General features: G+C 35.3%; 3 protein-coding genes across 4 annotated transcripts; 1 reads left to right on the top strand and 2 right to left on the bottom strand.

The window, feature by feature from the left end:
- The first annotated feature begins 57 nt into the window (after positions 1-57).
- On the top strand, positions 58-5744 carry LOC7466060 (protein QUIRKY). The gene is made up of 2 exons (XM_002323532.4): positions 58-4797; positions 5074-5744. Exon 1 carries the CDS (start codon positions 286-288, stop codon positions 3445-3447), a length of 3162 nt encoding a protein of 1053 aa, XP_002323568.2. The 5' UTR covers positions 58-285; the 3' UTR covers positions 3448-4797; positions 5074-5744.
- A 6804-nt stretch (positions 5745-12548) lies between these two features.
- On the bottom strand, positions 12549-13272 carry LOC7487463 (30S ribosomal protein S31, chloroplastic). The gene is made up of 3 exons (XM_002322934.4): positions 13074-13272; positions 12932-12996; positions 12549-12842 (listed from the first exon to the last, which is right to left on the bottom strand). The coding sequence occupies exons 1-3, from the start codon at positions 13219-13221 to the stop codon at positions 12714-12716; spliced, it is 342 nt and encodes a 113-aa protein (XP_002322970.3). The 5' UTR covers positions 13222-13272; the 3' UTR covers positions 12549-12713.
- A 6641-nt stretch (positions 13273-19913) lies between these two features.
- LOC7466059 (auxin transporter-like protein 2) lies at positions 19914-24320 on the bottom strand. 2 transcript variants are annotated; one of them, XM_002322933.4, is made up of 8 exons: positions 23447-24320; positions 22966-23183; positions 22686-22871; positions 22431-22543; positions 22033-22314; positions 21246-21453; positions 20874-21131; positions 19914-20384 (listed from the first exon to the last, which is right to left on the bottom strand). In XM_002322933.4, the coding sequence occupies exons 2-8, from the start codon at positions 23137-23139 to the stop codon at positions 20172-20174; spliced, it is 1434 nt and encodes a 477-aa protein (XP_002322969.2). In that variant the 5' UTR covers positions 23140-23183; positions 23447-24320; the 3' UTR covers positions 19914-20171. The 2 variants fall into 2 exon arrangements, with proteins under 2 accessions (XP_002322969.2, XP_024443189.1); XM_024587421.2 differs by having other exon boundaries at positions 23278-24252.
- Between the last annotated feature and the right edge of the window lie 1127 nt (positions 24321-25447).

The raw sequence follows: 25447 nt of genomic DNA, 5'->3' as shown, positions 1-25447 counted from the left end.
AAAAAGGGGGAAACATAACTACACAAGTCCAAATAAGCAACAAAAGAAAGAAACACAAATTCAAAAAGCAACTCCTCAAAAGAATAAAATAATACCTTCACGTACAGCAGAAGCGGCACCCATTTTCTCCTCTCCCCGCTATTATCGCTTCTCTACCTTCCTTTCTCCGGTCCACTTCCTCCAATTCATACCGCAGAAGCCATTTTCTTTTCTTCACTTTCCCTTCAAAAGACCACGACTATTTTTGATTTACTGCCCCCCATGAAAGAACAAAACTAAAAAGCCATGACCCAACCACCAAATATCGTTCGGAAACTACTGGTAGAAGTAGTCGACGCACGGGATCTTCTCCCCAAAGACGGTCAGGGAAGCTCCAGTGCCTGTGTCATCGCCGACTTCGACGGTCAAAGAAAACGAACCACCACGAAATATCGTGACCTCAACCCCGTGTGGAAAGAGACGTTGGAGTTCATCGTTTCTGACCCAAACAACATGGAGTTCGAAGAGCTTGAAGTCGAGGTTCTTAATGACAAGAAATTCGGCAATGGTAGCGGCCGTAAAAACCATTTCTTGGGGAGGGTTAAAGTGTATGGCTCTCAGTTTTCTAAAAGAGGTGAAGAAGGGATTGTTTACTTCCCTCTTGAGAAGAAAAGTGTGTTCAGCTGTATAAGGGGAGAAATCGGTCTGAGAATTTGTTTTTACGATGAGTTAGTTGAAGAGGATCAGCAACAAGCTCCAGCTCCATCGGAGGAGGATGCAGATACGTTGCAAGATCAAAAGCCGCTAAAATCCCCGGCAGTTATTGAGGAGGAAGGCAGAGTTTTTGAAGTTCTCGCACGACCGGAGATTAACTGCCACGACTATCACCACCCCCACCACCACCATTTTCATCATAATGGGACTCACTCGCCTCCTTTTGTGGTTATCGAGGAGTCTCCACCGCCGGTGGTGCAGGTAAACTCGGAACCATCACTAGGTTCGCAACAAGTGCCTCTTCCAGAGGAGCCGCATTACGTAGAAACCCACACTCAGTACCATCCAGAAGTGAGGAGGATGCAGACTACGAGAGTCGCGTCCAGTGGTGATAACAGAGTGAAGACATTGAGGCCGCCAATCGGAGATTTCTCTCCTAAAGTAATTTCTGGCAGATTCAAGTCGGAATCGACGGAGAGGATCCATCCTTACGATCTTGTCGAACCAATGCAGTATTTGTTCATCAGCATTGTCAAGGCTCGTGGTTTATCGCAAAACGAGAGTCCTATCGTCAAGTTAAGGACCTCAACTCATTGTGTGAGGTCTAAACCAGCGAGTTACCGACCTGGTGCCTCACCGGATTCGCCTGAGTGGCACCAGGTTTTTGCATTGGGTCATAATAACAAGACTGACGGACAGCTCCCCAATGCAGCTGGCAACATAGAGATCTCAGTTTGGGACGCACGTTCGGAGCAGTTTCTCGGCGGTGTTTGCTTTGATATCTCTGAAGTTCCGGTGAGGGATCCGCCGGACAGTCCGCTTGCTCCTCAGTGGTACCGATTGGAAAGTGACGCTGCCGCTGGTCAGATATGTAATAGGGTTTCTGGTGATATCCAGCTCTCTGTATGGATTGGGACTCAAGCTGATGATGCATTTGCTGAAGCGTGGAGCTCAGACGCCCCTTACGTCTCTCACACGCGCTCAAAGGTTTACCAGTCCCCTAAGCTGTGGTATTTGAGAGTGACGGTTATTGAAGCTCAAGATCTTCACCTTTCGTCCAATCTGCCACCTTTGACAGTTCCGGATATCAGAATCAAAGCTCAATTGGGGTTCCAATCGGCGAGGACGAGGCGAGGGTCCATGAGCAATCATAGTACGTCGTTCCGATGGATCGATGACCTAATTTTCGTCGCCGGCGAGCCGCTGGAAGAGTCATTGATTCTGCTAGTGGAGGACCGTACCACCAAGGAAGCGGTACTCCTCGGGCACATCATAATTCCCGTGAGCTCAATCGAGCAACGGTATGATGAGCGCCACGTGGCATCCAAATGGTTCGCGTTGGAAGGAGGCGGCGGGGACACTGGGGGAGCAGGCTGTGCTACTGGCGGGTCCTACCGTGGGAGAATCCATTTGCGTCTCTGTTTGGAAGGAGGGTATCACGTGCTTGATGAAGCGGCGCACGTGTGCAGTGATTTTAGACCCACGGCTAAGCAGCTATGGAAGCCAGCTATTGGGGTTTTGGAGCTGGGGATTTTAGGGGCTCGTGGGTTGCTGCCCATGAAAACCAAAGGAGGGGGCAAAGGTTCGACCGATGCTTATTGTGTGGCTAAGTATGGCAAAAAATGGGTCCGAACAAGAACTATCACGGATAGCTTTGAGCCACGTTGGAACGAGAAGTATACCTGGCAGGTCTATGATCCCAGCACTGTTCTCACCATTGGGGTTTTCGACAATTGGCACATGTTTGGTGAAATGTCTGATGATAAACCTGATTGCCGTATCGGGAAAATACGTATACGAGTATCTACATTGGAGAGCAACAAGGTGTACATGAATTCGTATCCCTTGTTGGTTTTATTAAGAACCGGGTTGAAGAAAATGGGTGAGATCGAATTAGCGGTTCGGTTTGCTTGCCCGAGTTTATTACCGGATACCTGTGCAGTTTATGGGCAGCCATTGCTTCCTAAAATGCACTATCTTCGGCCGCTCGGGGTAGCCCAACAAGAGGCATTGCGTGGTGCAGCCACCAAAATGGTTTCTTTGTGGCTTGCGCGGTCCGAGCCACCATTGGGACCAGAGGTGGTTAGGTACATGCTGGATGCGGATTCTCATGCATGGAGCATGAGAAAGAGTAAAGCCAATTGGTTTCGAATCGTAGCGGTTCTTGCATGGGCTGTCGGGTTGGCTAAATGGTTGGATGATATTCGAAGATGGAGAAACTCGGTCACAACTGTATTGGTTCATATTTTGTATTTGGTGCTTGTTTGGTATCCGGAATTGGTAGTCCCAACAGGGTTCTTATATGTGTTCTTGATTGGTGTTTGGTACTATAGGTTCAGGCCTAAGATACCGGCAGGCATGGATATCCGGTTATCACAAGCAGAAACCGTTGACTCGGATGAACTAGATGAGGAATTCGACACGGTACCAAGCATGAGACCACCCGAAATTATAAGGGCCCGTTATGACAGGTTAAGGATGTTGGCAGCCCGAGTCCAAACAGTTTTGGGCGATTTTGCAACCCAAGGGGAGAGGGTTCAAGCTTTGGTGAGTTGGAGAGATCCGAGAGCCACAAAGTTGTTCATAGCGGTATGTTTGGCTATAACATTGATACTGTATGTGGTTCCACCAAAAATGGTAGCTGTGGCCTTAGGATTCTATTTTTTACGACACCCCATGTTTAGAGACCCAATGCCTCCGGCTAGCTTGAACTTTTTCCGCCGGCTTCCGAGCTTATCAGATCGGTTAATGTAGGTTTCGGAGAGTAAAAAAAATATAGCTATAGCAATAGAATAGTATGAGTTGCCCCATTTGGGCACCGAAATTTGGTGTGATGAAGGGAAATGCGAAGACAACTGTTTTATGTAAAAAAAAAGTTGTTCCAAATGAACGTTTTGAGGAGTGAAAAGTGGGACGAGAGTAAAAAGTATGTCTTTTTTTTTTTTTTTTTGAAGTGATTGGATTGGCCGATTGAGGTTGAAAACTTGAAATAAGAGAAAGGGGTTGGTGGGGCAACGCAGAAAAGAGTTTGTAGGGGCAAGAAATTGAGTCGAATGGGAGACTAATGAGAGGTTTTTTTTTTTTTTTTTTTGTAATGGGTGTTACGGAAAGTAATTAACATTCAAATGCTCTTTAACAGAAGAAACTTCATCAACATCTTTTTTATCATTGTTCTCAGCTGTTTTTTGGTTTGATGATAAATTCCATCAGTATATCACTAGCCATGAATTTTGCCTTCTCAACAAGGTATCCATGGAGGATCATCAAAATATATAAAAACCAATGTGTCCATGAAAAAAAAAAAAATCAAGGTCAAGACGCAAGTCTGTCAACTGACAGCCTTGAGAGTAATTTTGAAAAGAGATGGACTTTTGCGTACAACACTTCTTTCATCAGCCTTTCATTTGTAGCAATGGCCCCTTCCAAAGTCAGATGGCAAAACCTTTACATTTTCATTTTGTAAATTTTTAATTTTCGATAAAGCTGGCTTTAGAGGAAGGGAAAGCAGCTCCTGCACCGCCAGTAGGCCCAGCACTTGGTTCGGAGGGTGTAAACTGTAAGCATTATGACTTTACTGTAAGGACTGTAATGCAGGAACTGATGGTATGGAAAGTAAAGATAGTCCTGTCATTCCTGTTAGGATTAATGTTTATGATGTTAGCAGTTTCATTTTTCTGTCGATTTTTTGTTGGCTTGAGGTACATGGTGTTTTTCTTGTTTTGATTTATTTTTTATGGTGTTATTTTCAGGATAAAATCCTTAAAGATACCTCCTGCTTCAGTTTTGCTGCTTGAGGCTGCGGGCGTGTGTGCTTGTATAATATCTATCACCAACTGATTGATTTTTTTTTCTCTCTTGCCCTTTGTTCTGTTTTTCTCCAGTTTCCGAAGGATACGTGACTTACAGTCATCACTGAATTCACTTTTGATTTTGCTTAGCATGGCATTCATGTCTTTGTGAATGTGAGTCCATCCCTGCTCTAAAATGTTCAAGATTTACCAATTTTATGCAATAGCTACTGAGAAACTGCTAGACTTGAATTGCACCGCCCATTGGACCAGCATTGAGAATCATACAGGCACTTCAGCTAATATGGGGATCAAGGTAGATCTTCATGTTCTTGGACCCAAAATGAGGGCTGTCTTAGTTCACTTGGTTCTTTTTTTTACTATATTTCTACTTGGAATCATCTGTGTAAACAATTCGGGTAAAGATCTGTTTTCATGTTCTGTATCTCCAATATTGATTCTCCGTGCTATAAAAGCTACAGTCTGATGAATGACTGAGCTTATTCACAAATCTAAGCATGTCCAGAATTCATCTTTCAAAGGGTAAAGATCTGCTTGTTGGCGCTTAATGTGAGTTTTTGTTTATTGTCAGTTGTGCAGATTTGCAGGAAATTCCAATGGAGTGACAAAAGCCAAGCATTGATGAAGACTGGAATAGGGAGAAGAATTTTCTCGGACAAATGTACTGCCACCTTCAGTCTCTAGTGGGAATCGAATTCTATGATGCACAAAGAGGAAAAATTTGTTTGGGACAATGAGCATCCATACCTACCACTTGTCAGGAGAACATATGAGAGTAGCATCATGTTCATTACTGGTATATCTTATAGTGCAAAGGCTGCAGTATTATAATAGGAAATTCCTGTGGATAGCTAGCCTTTATGCTCGTAACGATAGCAGCAGCTTGTGGGATAATTTATCCTAACAGCGACGAAGAGGACTCCATTTCCTGGAAGCTGGGCTCGAACGGAAATTTGTCGATCAAAAGTACATGGGGTAGCTTGAGGATCAAAGCTACAAAAGTAGATTGGTTGTGGGGTTCTCTTTTCATACCAAAACACAGTGCGTTGGATAGGCTTTCCACCGAAGCTGAGCAGCTTAGATGGGGGAGAAAAACTGATACTGATTGTGCTCTTTGCCAACAGCAAGATGAGAGATAAGGAATCATTTGCTTTTTGAGAGTACCTCGGCCTATGTCAGAAGCATATGGTAGCAAATATTGCAAAGGCCAAAGAAAATCTACAAAAGAAATCTTTTCTTTCTGCCCGACCCTGTTAGCATTGCGTGTGCATGACTGTTTTTCATTTGCAAGGAAAGAAATGCCCAATGGGATTCTGCATAATTCACTTCCCTAATAGCATTTTTCAATCTATATACAGAATATTGCAATTACATTTTACAATTTTACCAGTTGTACGGTTAAGATCTGCGTAACTTGAGACATGGGAGTCTAACCTGGGCAATTCACATGGACAAAAAATACTTCCTTTCTTTTTTTCTAGCTCATTTCTTCATTTAGTCCTATAATTTTTCTATTTAGCTAACTTCTGTTCTACCATTATGATCATTTCATCTGTTGTTTTTGCGCAAAAATAAATTAACCAAAGTTAATATTTATTTATGAATGAGTGCTAAAAAATAGATCATTTTTACCCAAAAAAATAGTTATTTTTTTGCCCAACTTAAATAAAACTAAGTTTAATTGATGAAATAATCGTAATAATAAAACTAAATTTAACTAAACATAAACTTGAGGGACCAAATAAGAGAAGTAGGCTAACACAATAACTAAAATAGAGGAGAGAAAATAAAATAAAAAATGATTGAAAAAAAAAATAAAATGATAAAAACACATCATAGCTCTGATAATGACACACCTACATGGTCATCCAGGAAAGCTATACTTAGTTTTTGGGGAGTCACATGTATTGCCTTAAGGTGGCAAAATGTTCCTCCAATAGTTGTGTATAGCACACACACCAACAAGGACATTTTTTTTTACATCTGCTGGACAAAAACAATAATGGTAGGTTGTGTATGTGCAACCTCCATGAGTGACTATGCTATGTTAGTTTGGAAAATCTTTTATAACTAGTGCTAGTTTGAGAAATAAAAAAAAAAAAACACACATTGTAGATCTTCTAATAATGCATTATTTGCTAGAATAGTGCTCTTTTTGTAGTCTTTTTATAGTTTTTTTTATTTTGGCAATCATATATATATTTTTTATCTTTTCACACAAATTTGTTTTAAAAAATTATTTATATTAGCTTGTTATGGGTTCTTGAGGTAAAAAAAAAAATAAATTATTTAATAAACTGTCATTATATTTAATTTAATAATTAAAACATGCTTGCTCCTCTTCCACGATGGCCATCTCCACCGCCTCTTCTCCCTTCCTTTTTTCGTCGATCACTACAGCCACCACAACCATCTCACTTCCACCATCTTTCTTATCTCTAGCAAAACATCCACCACTAAAAGTAGAGAAACTACCAATTCCTAAATTGCGAAGAACCACATTACTTCTCAATCTGCACTCCAAACTCAACAAGCAAATCAATGGTGGGGTGATTTGAGATGTTTTTTTTATTAAAATTTAAATTTGTTTTTATATTTTTTGATTCTTTTGATATATTTGTATAAAAATTAGTTTTTAAAAATAACAAAATATTATATTAATTTACTTTTAAACAAAAAATATTTTAAAAACCAACAATTACCTCATACTTCAAACACAGCCTGTAACAAACCTCAAAACTTAATTACTGCCTTATAAAGGCATATGATCTTAATAAAAACAAGTCAAATCCAAGTACATATGGTAAAACAACAACAATCCAATCTATCCTCCTCCTGAGGTCACTTCACTCTCACTTCCTTTTGTCGCAGAGCCTTGAGAGAGAGAGAGAGCAGCAATTGTAAGCTTAAGGCCCCCTTGCAATTCATGTTGATTGATGCCTGCCTAAAGTTCTTTCGCTCGCTTAAGCCGAATCCTCCGATACGGCTACGCTCCTTCAAGCCTTTGAAACTCTTGAAAACGGCACCGTTCTTCTCCTTTTTGTTCTTCCTTATAACTATAAATTAACACGAACAATAAGGGCGGGCATGAATATAAATACATACAATTTATGATCATTTATTGTCTGTGAGATAATTTCCAATCTTGAATCTATCTCTTGTGATTGCTCTTAATTTATCATTGAATGTAAATTTATTTTCCAATCTATCCTTATAAAAGACTATTTATTGTTTTATTAAATGATTTCCGTTGACCAGAAAGTGTTTTCCGTTGACCGGAAAGTGTTTTCCGTTGACCAACTTTCCTAATGGCAAACAAACACAGGAAAGTTTGGAAAGTGGTTTCCCGGAAAATGAATTCCGTGAAACAAACATGGCCTAAGAGTAAAGTTCTTTTACTAGTCTAATTGTACTCAAGGCACTGGAACAAGCAACATCTTAGAAATTTGTTTCATGGGAATTTGCTACCTTGGAGATTTCAAATACATGGATGGATGTGTATTTCTATATTTTATCAGTAGAGTTTTTACCTTGGAATTAAATTTCATCCTAGAAAGAAGTTTCTCAAGTAACTTATGACTAAAATGTTTAGCAATTGTGTGCAAGATTGAAGTTTCACATTTTAGGATAGTGTTAAAAAAACAATAATATATTCGGGGAATCATGATTCTTTACTTAAATCTTCAAATATAAGTCAATAAATTTATTGAATTGATAATAAGTTAAATTGTTTAATTTATTTAATCATTTTTTATTTAGGATTATGATTTATATTTGGTCCAACTCATTAGAAAACCTAATATATCACACACATTAGAACCATTGGTTATAAATAAAATTTAGATAATTAATCAAATGAAACTTGATGATAAATAAATTTTAAAAATTAAGAACTATAATATAATTGCTACAAAAAATTACAATTCTAAACCTAAAAAAATCAAGTATTCTGAAATAATATATGCAATATTATTCAGGAGGGAATGGTATTATTTTAATACTTTTGGTTATTTTTAAATTGAGTTTGATTTCAGCCCATTAGTCCATTAGGGTAAGTCCTTTTTTCAACACTTTAAATGTTTTTTTGTAAGGTTTGCAATTCAAATTGATATTTATTATTATTGTCATATATCGTGTGCTTGTGTAAGAGAGAATTTTCATATTTTTTGTTCTTCAATGAACTGTCTAACTTATCGAAAAATAATTGTCTTCATGGCTTCTTCCTTATATTTTTCATTCTCGATTCTTTATAATCATTAGGTAAAGGTTTCATTCAATGGTTTAAATAATCGTTGTGCCTTATCAACCAAATCTGATTTTAGTTTTATTAAGTTTGTTCTTTTTCCGTGTGGATTCTAGAGTTTTAACTTCCAAGTTTGCATTAGCTCCACTAAACTTTCACCCTTGTGTGTAAGAAGAAGAAAAAAACAGACAAAGAAATCAAAAGAACAAAAGTTCGTAGTAGGTAGAGAAAAGAAACAACCGCATAAAAAGACTTGCATAAGAAAATGGATAGAAACGGGGGGAAATGAAAAGGCCAACAGCTTCTAAAATGCAGAAAGCATCATCAAACCAAGCAAAAAATCCATCAAAACATAGAGAACTATGAAAAACAATTCTTGTTGTTTCAGTCCAAAGTTATTTTATGAGATATATAATCCACGGTTAGACCACACCCTCCTTTATTTATTTTATAATTCCTGCTTATTTTTTCAGAGGAGAAGAAGCCAGGAGTCATGCTTACTCCTAGTTTTTTTTAAGGAAAAAGGAGAAAATGAATGCTTAGAGAAAAGGAATGATCACTATTATTCATGTTTTGTGGGTCTATGAGAGGTTAAATTCACTCGCTTAAAGAAAGAGAAACATATTTTCAAAAGCAAATCTATTTAATGAACCTGGTTAACTATGCTTTGAGTGCCTCTAAAATAAACAAAATAAAATACCACATAACATTAAAAATATCTAGAGTAAAAGAATAATATTTACAAATATTGAAAAATAAAAAAATAAATATTATCACCTTTGAACACGCAAATCTAGATAAAAAGTTTAAGTAAAAGAGTTTATATCTAGATTACTTTGAGCATGCGTTAATTTGGAGTCAATAGCCTTTGAGGCCTTGATACGAGGGGTAAAGGAACATGTTCTCTGAAAGAAAACTTTATACCTTACCAAATAAAAGCTTGTTCAAGGTAAAACAAGTCATGAAAAATCATATACGGGTGGAAAATGCTAGTGTGCTATGATATGACCTTCTTTGTTTTTACAAGGACAGCCGACATGAAGGATCTTTGAGGAAAATCATTCTCTTAGTAGAAATAAAAGCTTGAGGAAGAACCACGAGGGACCAACTCATGGGCGCTTAGTGTATATTAATGATTTATTACTGCTTGAATCAAAATGGAATCATTCCTTTAAAGTTATTAAGGCAATCATGCAAATACCTATCACCTTCAAGACATGTTTCTTCTAAACACCTCCCAAATACCTATCACTCAGATCACTTTAGAATGCACAATTCTTAATGAAAATGTAAGTTTACTTTTGAAATAAAAATAATGTATCTCTGACATACATTTACTATCTACAAATCTTTGAGTGATGCCTAAGAGCCTTTTACCAATTCACTAGAAATTGATCCCGGATCCCTCATTTTTAGTACAGTCTCAGATTAACACATTCTTTAGGTGATGCATAAGGGCTTCTCACTAATTCGTCAGGGATTGATCTCGGATCCCCTATTTTCCGGTGCATATTTGAGCTGGTATATTCTTCGGGTGATGTCAAAAGGCCTCTCACCAATTCACCAAAAGTTGATCTTGAATCCCACATTCTCGAGTGCAGTCTTGGACTGACACATTCTCTATGTGATGTCAAATGACATCTCACCAATTCACCGAGTATTGATCTGGGATTTTTCACTCTCCAATGTAGTTTCATACTAACACGATTCACTAATGAGACTCCCAGGCCTCAAGCTATCTCCATGGATATTCTTGGATCTCCCACTCTCAAGTACAATCTCTCTTCATTAGAGGGCTTGCATCTTCCATTTCATCACCATGAAGGCCAAAGGTCATCCACTCTTTAATGGAGGCTCTCACGCCTCGTGATAATGCTAAAATGATCACATGTCTTCATAGTTCTAAATTTGACTCATGGAGAGAATATATGAGATTATTAAAACTAAAAAATTAGTAATTATTCAACACATAACAATTGGATATTTTGGGACATCTTTAAAAATAGAAATTTCATGGTCCTTAATTGGAATTTTTTCAGCAAAGGGCACTCTGGAGTTCTACATGTTCGTCAGCTAGTACTCTTGGCAATGGGCACTGTTCAAAACTAACCCCTCAATCGTGTCAAGACCTATGGACTCAAGACAGGCTACAAGCTTCTAAAACCACTACATTACCTTGGGCTCAGAGTTCTAGCTGTTACTCCAGACTTGCCCTTTCTAGTAAACAATACCCCAGTAGAAGCTTGGCTTGATCAGATAAGGGGCCTGAAAGATCCTCTTCCAAATTGATACGGGCTGCAATGTTACACTAGGGTTTTTTTGAAAGATTTTGCGGGGTTGTGGAATGCACTTAGAGCTCAGAGCATAGCCAGAGTCATTAATCAGCAGAGAAGAATAAAGAACCATCTTTGGCAGACTGCCTACAGGAATTTGCCTCGACTTCTAATGGAAATAAACGAAGGCATAATGGACCATAACTTGTCTCTACAGTGATTGAGCATCCCTTGTTATGACGTTACGGTCTTACTGATTACCAGCTAAGGGTTTTTTCCAGTTAATCAGATTATGAAACGCATGCTCTTCTGCTGCAAGCCAGCAATGGAACTAACTCGGAATGGGTGGAAGATTCACTGCTTAACACAGAGAGAGCTTTGCATTACACCTATGGAACAAGAGAACTAGAGAGTTAATTATCGAGGAAGGAAGCTCCTTGAATAGATCAATCTCAGATTATTTTGTCCTCTCCAACACATTTATCATTCTGGAAGAAAATTTATCCTATAATAAATGAGAAGTTCTAGTTGATTCGCCTGAAGCAAAGCAGGGGACCAGAATTCATTGGGCATTTGGCCCGTATTTCAATTGGAGTTTTGTGAAATTTTGAATTTTTTTCAAAACAATGTTTTTAAATTATTTTAATATATTAATGCTAAAAATAAATTTTAAAAAATAAAAAATATATATTTTAATATATTTCTAAGCAAAAAACATCTTAAAAAACAACCTTTCTCACTATCTCAAACACCCCTTTCAAGACTCAAGCAACAAACTCCTTCGCTGGACTAATCTCTTTAATGAAAGGAACTTGAACTTTGCATTAATTGTTCTTCTCCTTGATTTTTTTTTTTTTTTTTTGGGGGGTGGCGTGAAAATGTATAAAAAGATTATCATTTGATTGCAAAAATAGACACATGAAACAAAAAATTTGTTGCAGTCTTAATATATATGCATCTAAAAATAGCAGATCCTTAAACAAGGCCTTCAATGGCAAAGATCAAAGCTGATACGGGAGCTTTATCATACAACTCAAAATATTCAGCCATCTCAACCATGAAATCTCCTAAATTAGTTTGCTCTAAACATTTTTGGTTACCAAATTCTCATTTTCTGTACCTTAATAAATAAATAAAAAAGATCACAGCAATAACAGAGATCTATAACACAGCTCACAATTCCAAGGCATCTAACCTCAAAATGGACTTAAATCTCCATCCATATTGGCAAATCCCGTATGCCAAGTCCTGCCAATTCACTAATGACTTTTCTTTGGACCAAGCAAGAAATTGTATCATGGAATCAACAAATGAAATAATATCTACAAAAAATCATATCTTTGGAATTGCTTCACTCACAAAGCAAAAAGGATTGAATGCCCTAACTTGTCCAACAATTGAGTTTTCTAAATCATGAATTTAAAACAAATGGAATTCGTCATGCACATATCCAGAACAATTATCACCACTAATTTAACTCCAAAGAACAGATTCATGGAAATTCATAAAATCATGAAACAACTCAAAAAAGAACTCGAAAAGCAGATTAACATACGAAATTGCAACATGCAATTAGCAGGTTCTTACAGACTAATTTAACAACAAGAAAGATTTTAGCAATTACAAAGTTAAAGAAATAAACAAAACGGGAAAAAAAAAGAAACAATAACCAAATAAAGCGTAATGCAATCCATATTAACCAAGCGACTCATCAATTTCAATCTTGACAACCTCATCATCAACAGACTTATCTATCTTAGGTGGAGCACCAGGAACTGGTATTCTTGGTGGTCCTCTCCCTTTCTTCTTATCCCTAGGCCTCGCCTACATAACATTCACAACCAACACCACATTGTATATCAATGCTTAATCAAACAAAATTAACAAAAATCACAAAATCAAAATGTACCCACGTTTCCAAATGAGTGGTTGAATCTTTTCCCTCTTTCAGTCTTCCTGTCCCCTCTTCCACAGTACACTGAAAAAAGCAACAGTTTAATACAAAAACAAAACCAAGATTAGACAAGAAAATACATGAAGAAGTTTTTTAGTTACCAAATGGGACTGAAGTTCTGGCGGTGGAGAGTGGAAGTGAAGAGGTTGAATGGCAAAGAGAGATTTGCGATTGAGAATAAGACAGGCGAGAGCCAAAGTTGAGAGCTTGAGGGGTCATAGGGATAGCACCCACCATGAGTGAAGCCATGAGTAAGCTTAAGGATAAGGTATTTTTTTGTTCATGGGTTTCCACCCTCTGGTCTCTTCCCTGTTTTATAGAGCTTGGATAGAGTGGGCTATGGGCTTTTCCAATTTTGTTAAGGCTATGAACTACATCAGTTCAGAATAGACTATCAACTTCAAGGGCCTAAGAGAGTTCAAATGATTGATGGCAGGGCCTGAGATTAACTTGGAGACAATGTCTGGCCTAACAAACAAAGACGATTCGAAATGCAAAAATGCCGAAGCTGATTAGATGGCATCTAGATTATTGAACCACGATATAATGTGCGTTGGATCAAAAAATTTTAAAATGTAAAAAAATATTTAAATGTTATTAATATTTTTTTTCTAGTTAAAAAATTAATTATTTAGAGGTTGACTTGATATGACCCAATTGACTTTACGGGTCCAAAAACAATTCAAATGACCCGTTTTACTAAACAAATCTCAAGATAATATTTTTTAAAAACATTAAGATAACAACATAGCAAATTAACTTGGATCAACCTGGTTAACATGTTAAATTTATGACTCGGGTTATGAGATTATGATAATTTCATGGAAAACAAATCATAAATTATGAACCCTTATTCTCAATCAACATAATGTTGAAGGATAAAATTAAAAAGAATCAATTAAAAAGAAGGTCTTAAAAAGAGATATAGGTTAACATGTCAAACTCCCGACCTGGATCATAAGACCAAAATAACAATATAAAAAGCAAATCAAATCAAAACAAATTACAAAGTCTAATTCTCAATCATTCCAATGTTGAAAGATGAGATTAAAAAATAAATTTTAATTAAAAAAATATAAAAAAATAACCTGAGTCAATCCGCCTAACCCATGAATCGGGTCATGAGACCGAGATAACTTTATAGAAAAAATAAAAAAAGACTTGATTTAACCCGGGTTAATCTGTAAAATTCACACTCTAGTTAGGAGACTGAGATAATCCTATAGAAAGCAAATCAAAACAAATTATAAAGCTTCATTCTTAATCGATCATGTCGGACCCAATGTTGAACGATGAAATTTGTAAAAACATTAATTAAAAAAATGATCCAAAAAATAAGATAAGTTAACTCGGGTTAACCCGTGAAACATTATTTTCGAGTCATAAGACTAGGATAAATTAATAAAAATAAAATCAAAATAAATCATAAAACATAATTTCCAATCAAACACAATATTAAATGATGAAATTGAGGGGAAAAATCAATTAGAAAAAGAAAACAAATTGAGTTAATTAAGTTAACTTGTCAACCCACAATCCAGGCCATGAGACGAGAACAACCCAATAAAAAGCAAATCCAATGTTTAATGACTTGTGACCTGAGTCATGAGACTAAAATAACCTCTTAAAAAAATAAGAAAATGACCCTATTTAACCGGGTTAAAATGTCAAAATCGACAACCCTGATTATGAGACCAAGATATTCCCATATAAAGCAAATCAAAACAGATTATAAAACTCAATTCCCAACCGATTCAATGTTGAATAATAAAATTAAAAAAAATCAATTAAAAAAAGAACACAAAAAATAACCCAAGTCAACTTAAATTAACTTGTTAAGCACTATCCTCTAATATTAAGGCCAAAATAATCTAATAGAAAGCAAACAAAACAAATCATGAAGTCTAATTCTCAATTAACTCGGTATTAAAAGATAAAATTAGGCAAAAACTAATTTTAAAAAAACCTGCATCAACCGAGATAACCCGCCAAACCCGTGATTCGTGCTATGAGAGTAGGATAACCCAGTAGAAAACAAATCTAATATTAAATGATGAAATTAAAAGAAAAGAAAATGCATTGATTTAGAAAAATAAAAAGAAAAAAGAAAATAAAATAAATAGTGCTTTAATTTTTTTGTTGATTTTTTTAGGGGTTTAAGCTACTGGCCTTGTGTTCATGATGAACTTGACATGGTCACATAGATAATTTGTTGGTTAGGTTTTGGACTTGTTTTAGTTTAAGAAGGCAAGCCCTTGAAAATAGATGAATGCATCAACAAAGATACTTTTCAATGTCGTCCGTTTGCAAGTTTAGTTAGTGAAGATAAACAGTGCAATAGAAAGTCATCCACCCTGGTACCTAAATGATACTTTATTATTCTTACTTTAAATATAATTACTAAACTCGTTCCGGTTTAATAAATCAATTTAATAAATTCATAATTTTGAACCTAGTCCAAATCAGTTAATTTTAATACTCATCCGACAAATTAATTCATGACCTATAATCTAATTGATTTATCAAACCCGATCTAAACATGATCAGATTAAAACCAAGATTTTTTAAAAAAACAATAAAACATAATTTTGAAAAAAAAAGATTAATCTAGATTGATCAGGTGATTCATAAGGTGCCCAAATGATTTATGAGATATCTAAATAACCCAATGACTCGTATCTTTTTATCGAATCAGATTGTAAGTTGAGTATGATTTGTATGGAAGATCTTTTATTTAGAGTAATAAAGTTAAACCATTGAATTATCTTACAAGCATTTATAGGTAAATTTTCCAATATCTTCCAAAAACCTAATTAAAAGCATAAAAAGGCAAGGAAAGTAGCTAAAAGAAGTTACCATAATTTCAAATTTCATTTATGTTTGAAATTGTTGTTGGTAAAGAAACAATGGAGGAAGAACAAAAACAAAATGAAGGCAACAAATAGAAAACCTGAGACGTGTTATAAACACTATTTTTAAGGATATTTCCTATATAAAAAGCTATTTCTCATAATTCAACAAGTTCCTCCTCTAGAATTGAGGGAAGCAGGCAAAGCAGAATAAGAAAGTCTAACAATCTAAAATGAATTATGGTTATCTTCTACAAAAGTATAAGCATTTATATATAGGTCTAGAATCTGAAACATCTATAAAGAAATTAAATGGAGAGTTAAAAAGTGCAGACAATCTTTAAAATATAACTGTTAGGAAAATAACTATTAGAGAAAATAAATAACTGTTAGGAAAATAAATTACAGGAGCTTAAAAAACTGTAGTTTCAATTTAAAGGCCAAAAAATAAAAAGTTTAGGCGTTGCTTTGGACGAAAAATTGAGGTTTTTATTTTGCTGAACTCAATTTTATATGCGCAAGCTTATCATACTTTCTAGATGGTTAGTAGCTTGTATCATAATTCATATGAGATTAGAAACATATTAGTTTTAAATATTTCATCTTAAAAATAAAAAGTTGCTGTCATTCAATTTTTTTGAAATAACTTCTCAAATTATATTAAATTATATTATTTATTTACAACAATTGCAAGAATTGAAAGTAGCTAAAAGAGGGTTATTCCCTGCATGTAGTCCAATTTGCCACTCCAATTACCCAATATAAAGAAATAAACACTTTGAACGCTGCCTGTATAAAGATCTGTCTTGAATTACTGAGTTTTGTACACCTTTTTTTCACACAAAAATAAATGCAAGTACATAACCGAAGTTCCATATATATATTACTCCACCTCGTTTAGATCTTCAACATCATTTAGAGTAACATTTCACTATTTTAAAAGCCATAATTAATATCTACCCACACCGCGAAAAAGAAAAAAAAAACCATAATCTATACTCGTTTTATGAGCTCATTTGAACATGCAAGTGGACATGTTCTTCTGATAAAAGAACTATCCTGCCACAGTATCCAATCCAATGCTCATCTGCCATCGTCAGTGTTCTGTATGTGCTTGGTTCAGGATGCTTCTTTGTCAAGTGATCTGTGATAGAATATAGCAGAAAAAGTCTCTCATCAACTTGCTGCAAGTGCAGGGTCTGACAGTGAACCTCAATAATTATATATATATAGAGGCAACTTCTTGCGAACAGTAACTGTAAGAATCTTAGCAACAATATTAATCTTCCTTATTTTATTAACAGAAGCTAGCTAGCTACCTTGTGGAGGAAGATATATAAATCTTTTTGAAAGAATCAAGAAAGAGGGAGTTGAAATACAGCCAAGTAGGTTCTAATAATAATAAAAACGATAATATTCTTGCAAGAACAGCAACTGGGAATAAATTTTGATGGCGAGTTTCCAAGGAAATGATATGAACTCGTAACAATGGCGGATGTTACAAAACTGAATCTTTTGGCTCCATAATATTGATGCTGAATGGCGTCACTTGTTGGGTCAAATATAGCATAAATTTCTTTCTGAGTTGGAAGTGATAACGCACAGTACCCATCAATTCCAATTATTGAGGAATCACTGCAGGACCAATCTTTTCCATCGATTTCCCTTATCTCATTTACTGGTAAACAAGCGCGACACGAGTGATCTTCACATCCATACCATGATTGATCAGTTAGTCTATCAAACAACAATTGTTAAATTAATATATGCTTCTCCATCAGATAATTAATGGAGTTTTATTTGGGAGAGATTCTCCAATAATGCAGGCAGGCCTTGGAAATTATAATCCACTTGCATTGCATGCCTATTGTTGTCTCAGATATAAAATTTTAGTTTTTGAAGCAACTTAATTAGATATAAATATATGAAGATTGTGATTTTGGATGATTTTGAGTCGGTTTTGAAACTGCATTTCGAACTATATTTTACTAAATATTGAAATAAAGTTGTTTAAAATTAGTTTTTGTATTTTTTTTTATTGTTTTGATGTTCTGGTATCAAAAATAATTTTTAAAAAATAAAAATTATTTTAATATATTACCGAATAAAAAAAATATTTTAAAAAACAATTATTATCACGCTCCCAAACATTCATTTTAATTAGATATCAATATAAAAAATAGTGATTTTGGATGATTTAAAGGCCATTTGAAACTGTATTTTATTAAATATTAAAAAAATTATTTAAAAATTATTTTTTATTATTTTAAATCGTTTTGATTCATTAGTATTAAAATTAATATTTTAAAAATTAAAAAAAATTATTTTAATATATTACCAAACAACAAAGAACTATTTTGAAAATCAATCGATTACATGCTCTATAAACAATACCATGATTGTTCGATTCAATACTATATTTATTAAACAATCATGGATCCAATCACATTTGAATATCAGATCAGACAATAATGTCTTTCATTTTTTCCAAAATCCCTAAAACACCTTCTGTTTTTTTCGTAGTACCGATTTGAACTTTCAAGAGAAGGGTAGTGGGTACCAACTAAATATTCCTCCTTTTGATAAAATGGCCAAAGCCTCACCAAACGGAGAAATTAAGCAAAGTGTTCTTACCAAACCTAATGACCATAGGGGCAGCTATGATGTGTAAAATCTTGAATAATGACTAATCGAGTGATTAAAAGTCTATAAATTCTGTTTTTCTGTGCATTTTATCTAAAAATCTGAAAAAACAATTGAAAAATATTCAACACTATAATACTAAACACGAATTCAAAAAGAAATAGAGGAGATGTTAGGCAAATTGGGTGTTCGGATCAGTTTGCACGGATCTCGACTAATCCTACAGGTCCTGAAGTTAACGACCATGTAAGCCTCCAGTAACTCTAGGGTTTATAGGACTTGAATTGATGATTTTTAAAGAAGAAACCTAGAGCTGACCAGTTGAATTATATACCTTAGAATTAGTTAGTTTGGTGATTAAATAATTGAGTCTAATAAGTTGAATTAAGGAGCTTTCATTAGTCAGTCAGCACTGTCAAGGGAGACATCAACATACTTTCCGTTTAACAACTTAAAGAAACAGCAAGACCACATCTTGAAATTGGGTGCATGTGAAAGCCAAGAAAAAAACATTAAAAAAACCCAATTCTTAAAGAGGGTTCAAAGGTCTTCTAAGCTTGATTAATGGGAAATCAATTATGGATTCTGCTTAATTAAGCATGAAAATCATGTTAAGGTTCATGCATGTCTTCACATGTGAATTTAAGAAGAGAGTCAAGACTGGCACGTGACAAACAGATGAGCCAACGTGCAACCCATGTGATCATGGAGATGGCCGACGGCCCACTCTCTATACAGATTCTATTAAAACATGTCTGTATCTTCTCCTTTTGAAAAAATAATTAAACAAATAGAGAAACTAGAGATGATAATAAATGTTCAGTTGTATTTCTTGATATTCATTTATTATATATATTATCTATTATTCGGGTATCCAAATATATTATAGTATATTCTATAAAAATATTTATATAGAATAATTAATTATTAGGGTGACTCAACTAGTCAAGTCTTAGGTTTACTTCGCAATTGGCATAAGTTTGAGTAGAACCCGTGAAATTAGTCGAGGTATACACAAGCTGGTCCAGACACCTACATTAATCTAAATAAATAAATAAATAGAGAAACTAGAGATTATAATAGGTGTTTAGGCCGTATCCATATCCATATTATATCTATTATTAATAGTATAAGTTTCGGATATCCAATTATTATCTACTATCTACTATATATATCATATTATATTTTAAAATATTAAATATTCTAAAAAAATATTTATATAATATAATGGATTTCAAAGCATATTTGATAATATATATATATATTTTACCCAATATTCATAGGATCCGAAAAATCAGTTAATATCCTATGAATTTGGATCATCAGTAAGAGAAACCCATACCGTTGTAGCCATTTTTTTATAAGGTTATGCTTTGGAAACATGCCGAGTAATAATGACATTACAACTAAGAAGAAGAAAAAACAATGATGTGATCAAAAGGGAAGGAATATGAAAACTAAGCATATATTTTATCTGATTTAATTAGCCTACGCTTTTAATAGCAAAGGAATCATCACAATTCAACACACTATTTCACCAACTAATTTAAGTAACCCCCAAGAAAAAAAAGAAAAGAAAAGCAAAATCCAGCACACATCACATGGAGGAGATACTGCTACTTCCCCTTTGTATGATACAAAATATGAAGCAAAAGAAATATTTTCTCAGACGAAATCTTGGGACTGATTTGCTTCAGTGACGTCAGCTCAGTGAGGACGCGGTGGTGCTGCCCCTGCTGGCTTGCATTGATAGCACTTTGCGAAGAGTCCGAACGTGTCCACCTGCCTAACGAAGTTGGTCATGCTAGCCCATCCACCGAACCCAAAACCAACCACCAGCACCCACACCACCACGAAGGTGTTGATAACATACATGGCGGTCCAGCTTGGCATGAAGAAAGGAGGCTTCTCTGCAGCATTCTGCCAGAAAAACAATATTCAAATAAACTCAGTGCTAATAAACTACGTTTGTTGACAATTTGTTTTGACAAAATATTCATCTGCGACAGACATGTAGTTGAACTATTTGAAAGGGAGGGAGTCAAGCCAGCCAGCCAGCTCAAATTTCAGGACAGAGTACAACACACCGACTGTAGCATATAACTAAATGAAAACGACATGCCACCCAACTCCATTCCCGTAATATTTCCAAATCCAAGCCTTAAATGCTCTCTTGTACATTTCCTGCATCCTCTCTCCATCTCTCCATATCCAGTCTCCACTCAGCTGGGACAATGTATGTCACTGTGGACTGTGGGAATCCCCATCAAACGCGGAGTGTCCACTCACTCCATTAAGACCTCAACACCCCTAAAAGATCAGGATAACTACAGCTTTCTACTAAGAAAAAGGTTCTCCTCATCAGTGGCGTTCCTCTGAGAGTGAGAGAATTAGAGGCAGCGTTTTTACCTGTCTAGCAGAGGATTTTCTGTAAGTGAGCATGTGGGCTAGAGATGGGATAATGTAGACTGTGAAGCTGACCAGAAGAGCACCGACTGCTGAGTTAATGGGTCCAAAGAACGGGAAGATTATAGCCAAAAACCATATTGGGATCACCACCGGTAGCCTTGCAAGTGCCCTCAAGCAAATACTCTTTGTGTCATGCATCCCTATCACCTTCTCCCACACAAAGTACAATGGGGTGCATGCAAACCCAAATGTGATAAACTGCACCGTTCAAAACAATTTTACCTCAGTCAAATTCCCTTAAAAAGAACTACTGTATATATTCTTTCAAGGGCAGTCAAGTAATCGAATCAATCCAGCCAAATTTAACTTGACCTGGTGAATGAGCATGAGGATAACCGCAGCATCGCGGAAACCATTCCTGGGGAGGAGAGCAAAGGCGTTGGAATGGTTGAGGAGTTGGTCTCCAAAGGCCCAGTAGACGGCGGTGGCAGAAGGAATGGTTAGTGTGAACACGTAGAGAGTAGCCATCAAGTAAATATACTTGAATTTCTGGGGCTTCCACATGGCATGCATGATTTCCCTGTAAAATTTAATTGATCAACTCCCCATTTAAAGTCCGTAAGGACAACCAAAAGGACATTCAAAAATAAGGTTGACGTATGACCTAACTTTTCATTCTTCATCATTCACTCAGCTCCCATTCACTCGACAAGAACTATATATTAATTAATGGTGAAAGTAACAAGGGGGGTGAAGCAAGCTGGCTACAACTTGATTACATATGTACAGTGTTAAATGGCTCGATGGACCTCATGTTCATTGGATTCTCATTCTCTGTAGTTTTTACTAGTTACTACACTCCCACTATTGAGTCCCATGATTAGGAAACTATGCTAAACCAGGTAAAGACAAAAGGAGACTAGATTAAAAGGTAAAGCCTGTAGTAAAACAAGAAGGTTGGACCATTTTATTGTCCATTTCTATTCTCTCCTTGAGAAATGGAAAGGGAACAAATAATATGATTTTGTCTGTGGGTCTCGAACCCCAACATGACCGGCAAAAGCTGCAAACAGAAGCCGTGTAGAAACAAGTGAAAGAAAAAGAGAAGAGGATAATAAAATATTTCAAGTAAAAAAATGAAAAAGAAAAGGAAGCTTACACGGTGACAGCATGTCCACCAAAGGTGTAGAGGATGTTGGTGGCTCCGGTGAAGTAAAGCACCAACTTTGTCGGAGCAGAATGCGTGACGACTCCTACTTGGCCATGAATAAGAGCTGCTATGGCCATGTACCAGGCGGTATATGTGGTCATGCCAAGTCCAAGAAAAGACCAAATACGGTAGTTATGAAAAGAGGGTATAAAAACTGTTGTGGCACAGCAAGCTCCAAAAATGTAAGTCCAAGTCCTCTTGTCCATATGGTCATTGATGTAGTAAATATTACTGTTCACACCGAGAAAAAAACAAGAAACAGTTGAAAATCAAACAAGAAAGACATCAAACTTTATTTATAATTTAGAATTGAAGGCTAAAACAGAAAATGATCATAAAGTTCTTACCTTGCACAAGCAATAAGTTGAATGACAGATCCAAAGAGTAAGAAAGTACAGTTGAAGGCAAGTCCTAATGCCTTCCAGTATGGACCCAGTAGCCCATCAAGCACTTCAAACCACTGAACAAATCCAAAAGAAAAAAGAAGAAAAAAAGGTTTGATCTTTTTTAATTACGTTGAGTTTAAATAGTTACTGTAATTTAAGATATTTTAGCATTGAAGATTAGGTATTAGTGGTGGTGGTGAGCAGCAAAAACAAAACCTGTATGACATGGTTCTTGAAGTTAACGTTCTCTTTCTCCTTTCTGCTTCTGTACTCAATGTAAAGCACACTTATGAGGTAAGCTGTCCAGCTTCCTACAATCCCATAGAATATCTGAAACAAAATCCCTGACAGCATACCAAGCTGAGAGAAGGAGTATGGAAGTGTCAGCAGTACTTGTGCTACCTGTAATAGAAACCATCAAAACTAGTCAATACTTTCTGTTTTTTGCAATAAGAACCCATGGAATCTTGAAAATGGGCGTGGAGGGATACAGTACTTGATTGGAGGCACAGCTAAACCAGGCATCCCAGACAGACCCACCATGCCAAAGAGCACTCTTGATACTAAACAAAGAGTGGTTCTCTTCTGCCTCTTCTTCCTTGCCTTCATGTTGATCTGTCTCGCTGTAGTTTGAAACAATTGCTTCTTCTGCTTGCTTCTGAGACAACATTGTCTTGGTTTTTCACTAAAAGCAACGTCTAAATCCTGGTAGATCTGAAACATATAAAAGACAGTAAATGAGACAAAATACTAGATGATCAAAAACAACGCAACCCCAGAAAACGAAAGCCAGTTAAGACTCCCCCACCTCCCAGATCCAAATAAAACCACCAAATTCCCTCTTCCAGACTCGTAAGAAACAGTTAAGTCACTCACAGTCTCCACCCCACAGAAACAAAAAGAAAAAACAAAATAAAAGGAACAGGGCTATGAAACTTATTTCCCCCCATGATTACTCCACTTTCATATATACTAACCTCGCTTTGAAATGTCTCTTTCGAGATGGGAAAAAAGAAAGAGAGACTGAAGAATCCCCTCTATGACCCAAAATGACCTTGTTGATATATATATATATATATTCAAGCCCCTCCTTGTTACGTCCTTTGCTTGACTTTGATTTATCACCTTTTCCTTGTTTTCAGATTGGAAACAACCAACAAGCACGCTGTCAATAGGTACAGCACAGTTGCGAGAGAGTTTTTAAGATTTCTTCGTTCCAAGAACCAGACTTAAGAATGCCTGCAGCCTGAGAAGCCCGAAAAATATCTTCAGCTACGGATCTCTCTAGTGAACGCTCCCCACTTTAATGCGCCACCAATCCTAGTAGACAAAAGGGCCAGAGCCGAACTTCAAAGACGGCGAGACCTCAAAAGCAGGGAAAAAAAAGATACACTAGAAATCAATTGTGTTTGCAGATGTTGAAGAAAAAGATCCTTTCCACTACTATTCTCACCAATAAACCAAAGATATAAAAACTCACTCACTGCTCCTGTCTCAACTACTATAGCACTGCTGCTACTGCTATTATAGTCTAGTTTTTTCTCTCTCTTTTTTTGTTCTTTTTAAAATTTTGGCTTTGAAATTCCTCACCTTCACTCTTTTTTTCAAAAAAAAAAAAAAAGTGGAAATGAACCCCAAAATCCCTTGTTGTATTCCAACTGCACTCGTGATTCGATTCTTTTTTGAGTCTTCGTTTTGGTGTTTGTTTGTGTGTGTGTGAAGAGAATTTAGAGATCTAAGCGATTGGGACCTTGTTCTAATCACTTGCTAAGGACTGAACCTAGCCAGGGACCTTCCTTTTTATAAGCACCATAAAACCAAAATTACACCTTTAAAGGACTACTACCACCATCTTTTTTAACTTTATAATAAATCTCTTACTATATGCTACTAGTATTTATCTTGCCGTCATTGTTGCAGGTTTATTGATATCTACCCTCTTAACCTGTTCCACGCCCCTTTCTTTTTAAAAATAAAAAAATAAAATAAAATCATACCTCTACTTTTTACCAGCTTTCATCCATGGTTATTAAATCCCACTAGGGGGTTGATCAGTATACAGTCCTGTATTGGATGGATTAATGGAATTTTTATTTATATAAATTAGTAAAAATAATATTATTTTAAAAAATATTAACAAGATTTTATCAGATGAATTATGTTAAATCAAGTTAACTTTAATTTTTTTTTTTATCAATTCAGACAAAAAAAACAGATCAATCAAATCCTAAATCAATCAGTCAAGTTATATTAATTTAATAATAATTATTATTATTATTATTTTTTTATCAAATTTCAAACAAACCATGCATATTTTTCATTGATACAATTATAGGTAAGAATTACTTTCGTGCATCTATTTGAATATGTTTTTAGTAACACATGTCAAAAAACAAATTTGGCAAAGTAATTTAGTTAAAAATAATAATTAGGAAAATAGCATTGATGGGTGATATATATATATATATATATATATATATATATATATATATATATATATATATATATATATATTAGTTTTTTATTATAAATAATTTTATTGCTAGAATATTGTTTATGGTTATTGATTAACAAGCTAAGAAATACTATTAAAATTTAAATGGACCACAACTAGCCTAGTAAAGAACCCTATTAACTTTTAAATTGACCACAAATAATTATTTTTATTGATAATTATCATAACTATTAATTAACCTATCAAGTTAAGAAAATTTAAATTGATTAAAATCAATCATTTTCAATGATAATTATCATAATTATTAATTAACCTAACAAATTAAGGAATTCTATATAAAATTTGAATTGACCACAACTAATCATTTTCATTGATAATTATTATAATTATTGTGAATAAAATGATGTCAATTGTGTTTGATTTGCATATGATAAGTATTATTTTAAATTTTAAAATAAACTATATATTTTTGAATTTCAATCTTAAGAGATAATTTGATATGTATAGACACACACTTGTTTTA

This window comes from Populus trichocarpa, chromosome 16 (genome assembly GCF_000002775.5).
Source record: "Populus trichocarpa isolate Nisqually-1 chromosome 16, P.trichocarpa_v4.1, whole genome shotgun sequence".
In the NCBI taxonomy this organism is placed as follows: Eukaryota; Viridiplantae; Streptophyta; class Magnoliopsida; order Malpighiales; family Salicaceae; genus Populus; species Populus trichocarpa.
Note: the sequence above shows the minus strand (reverse complement) of the source record. Positions and strands in the feature narration are given on the sequence as shown.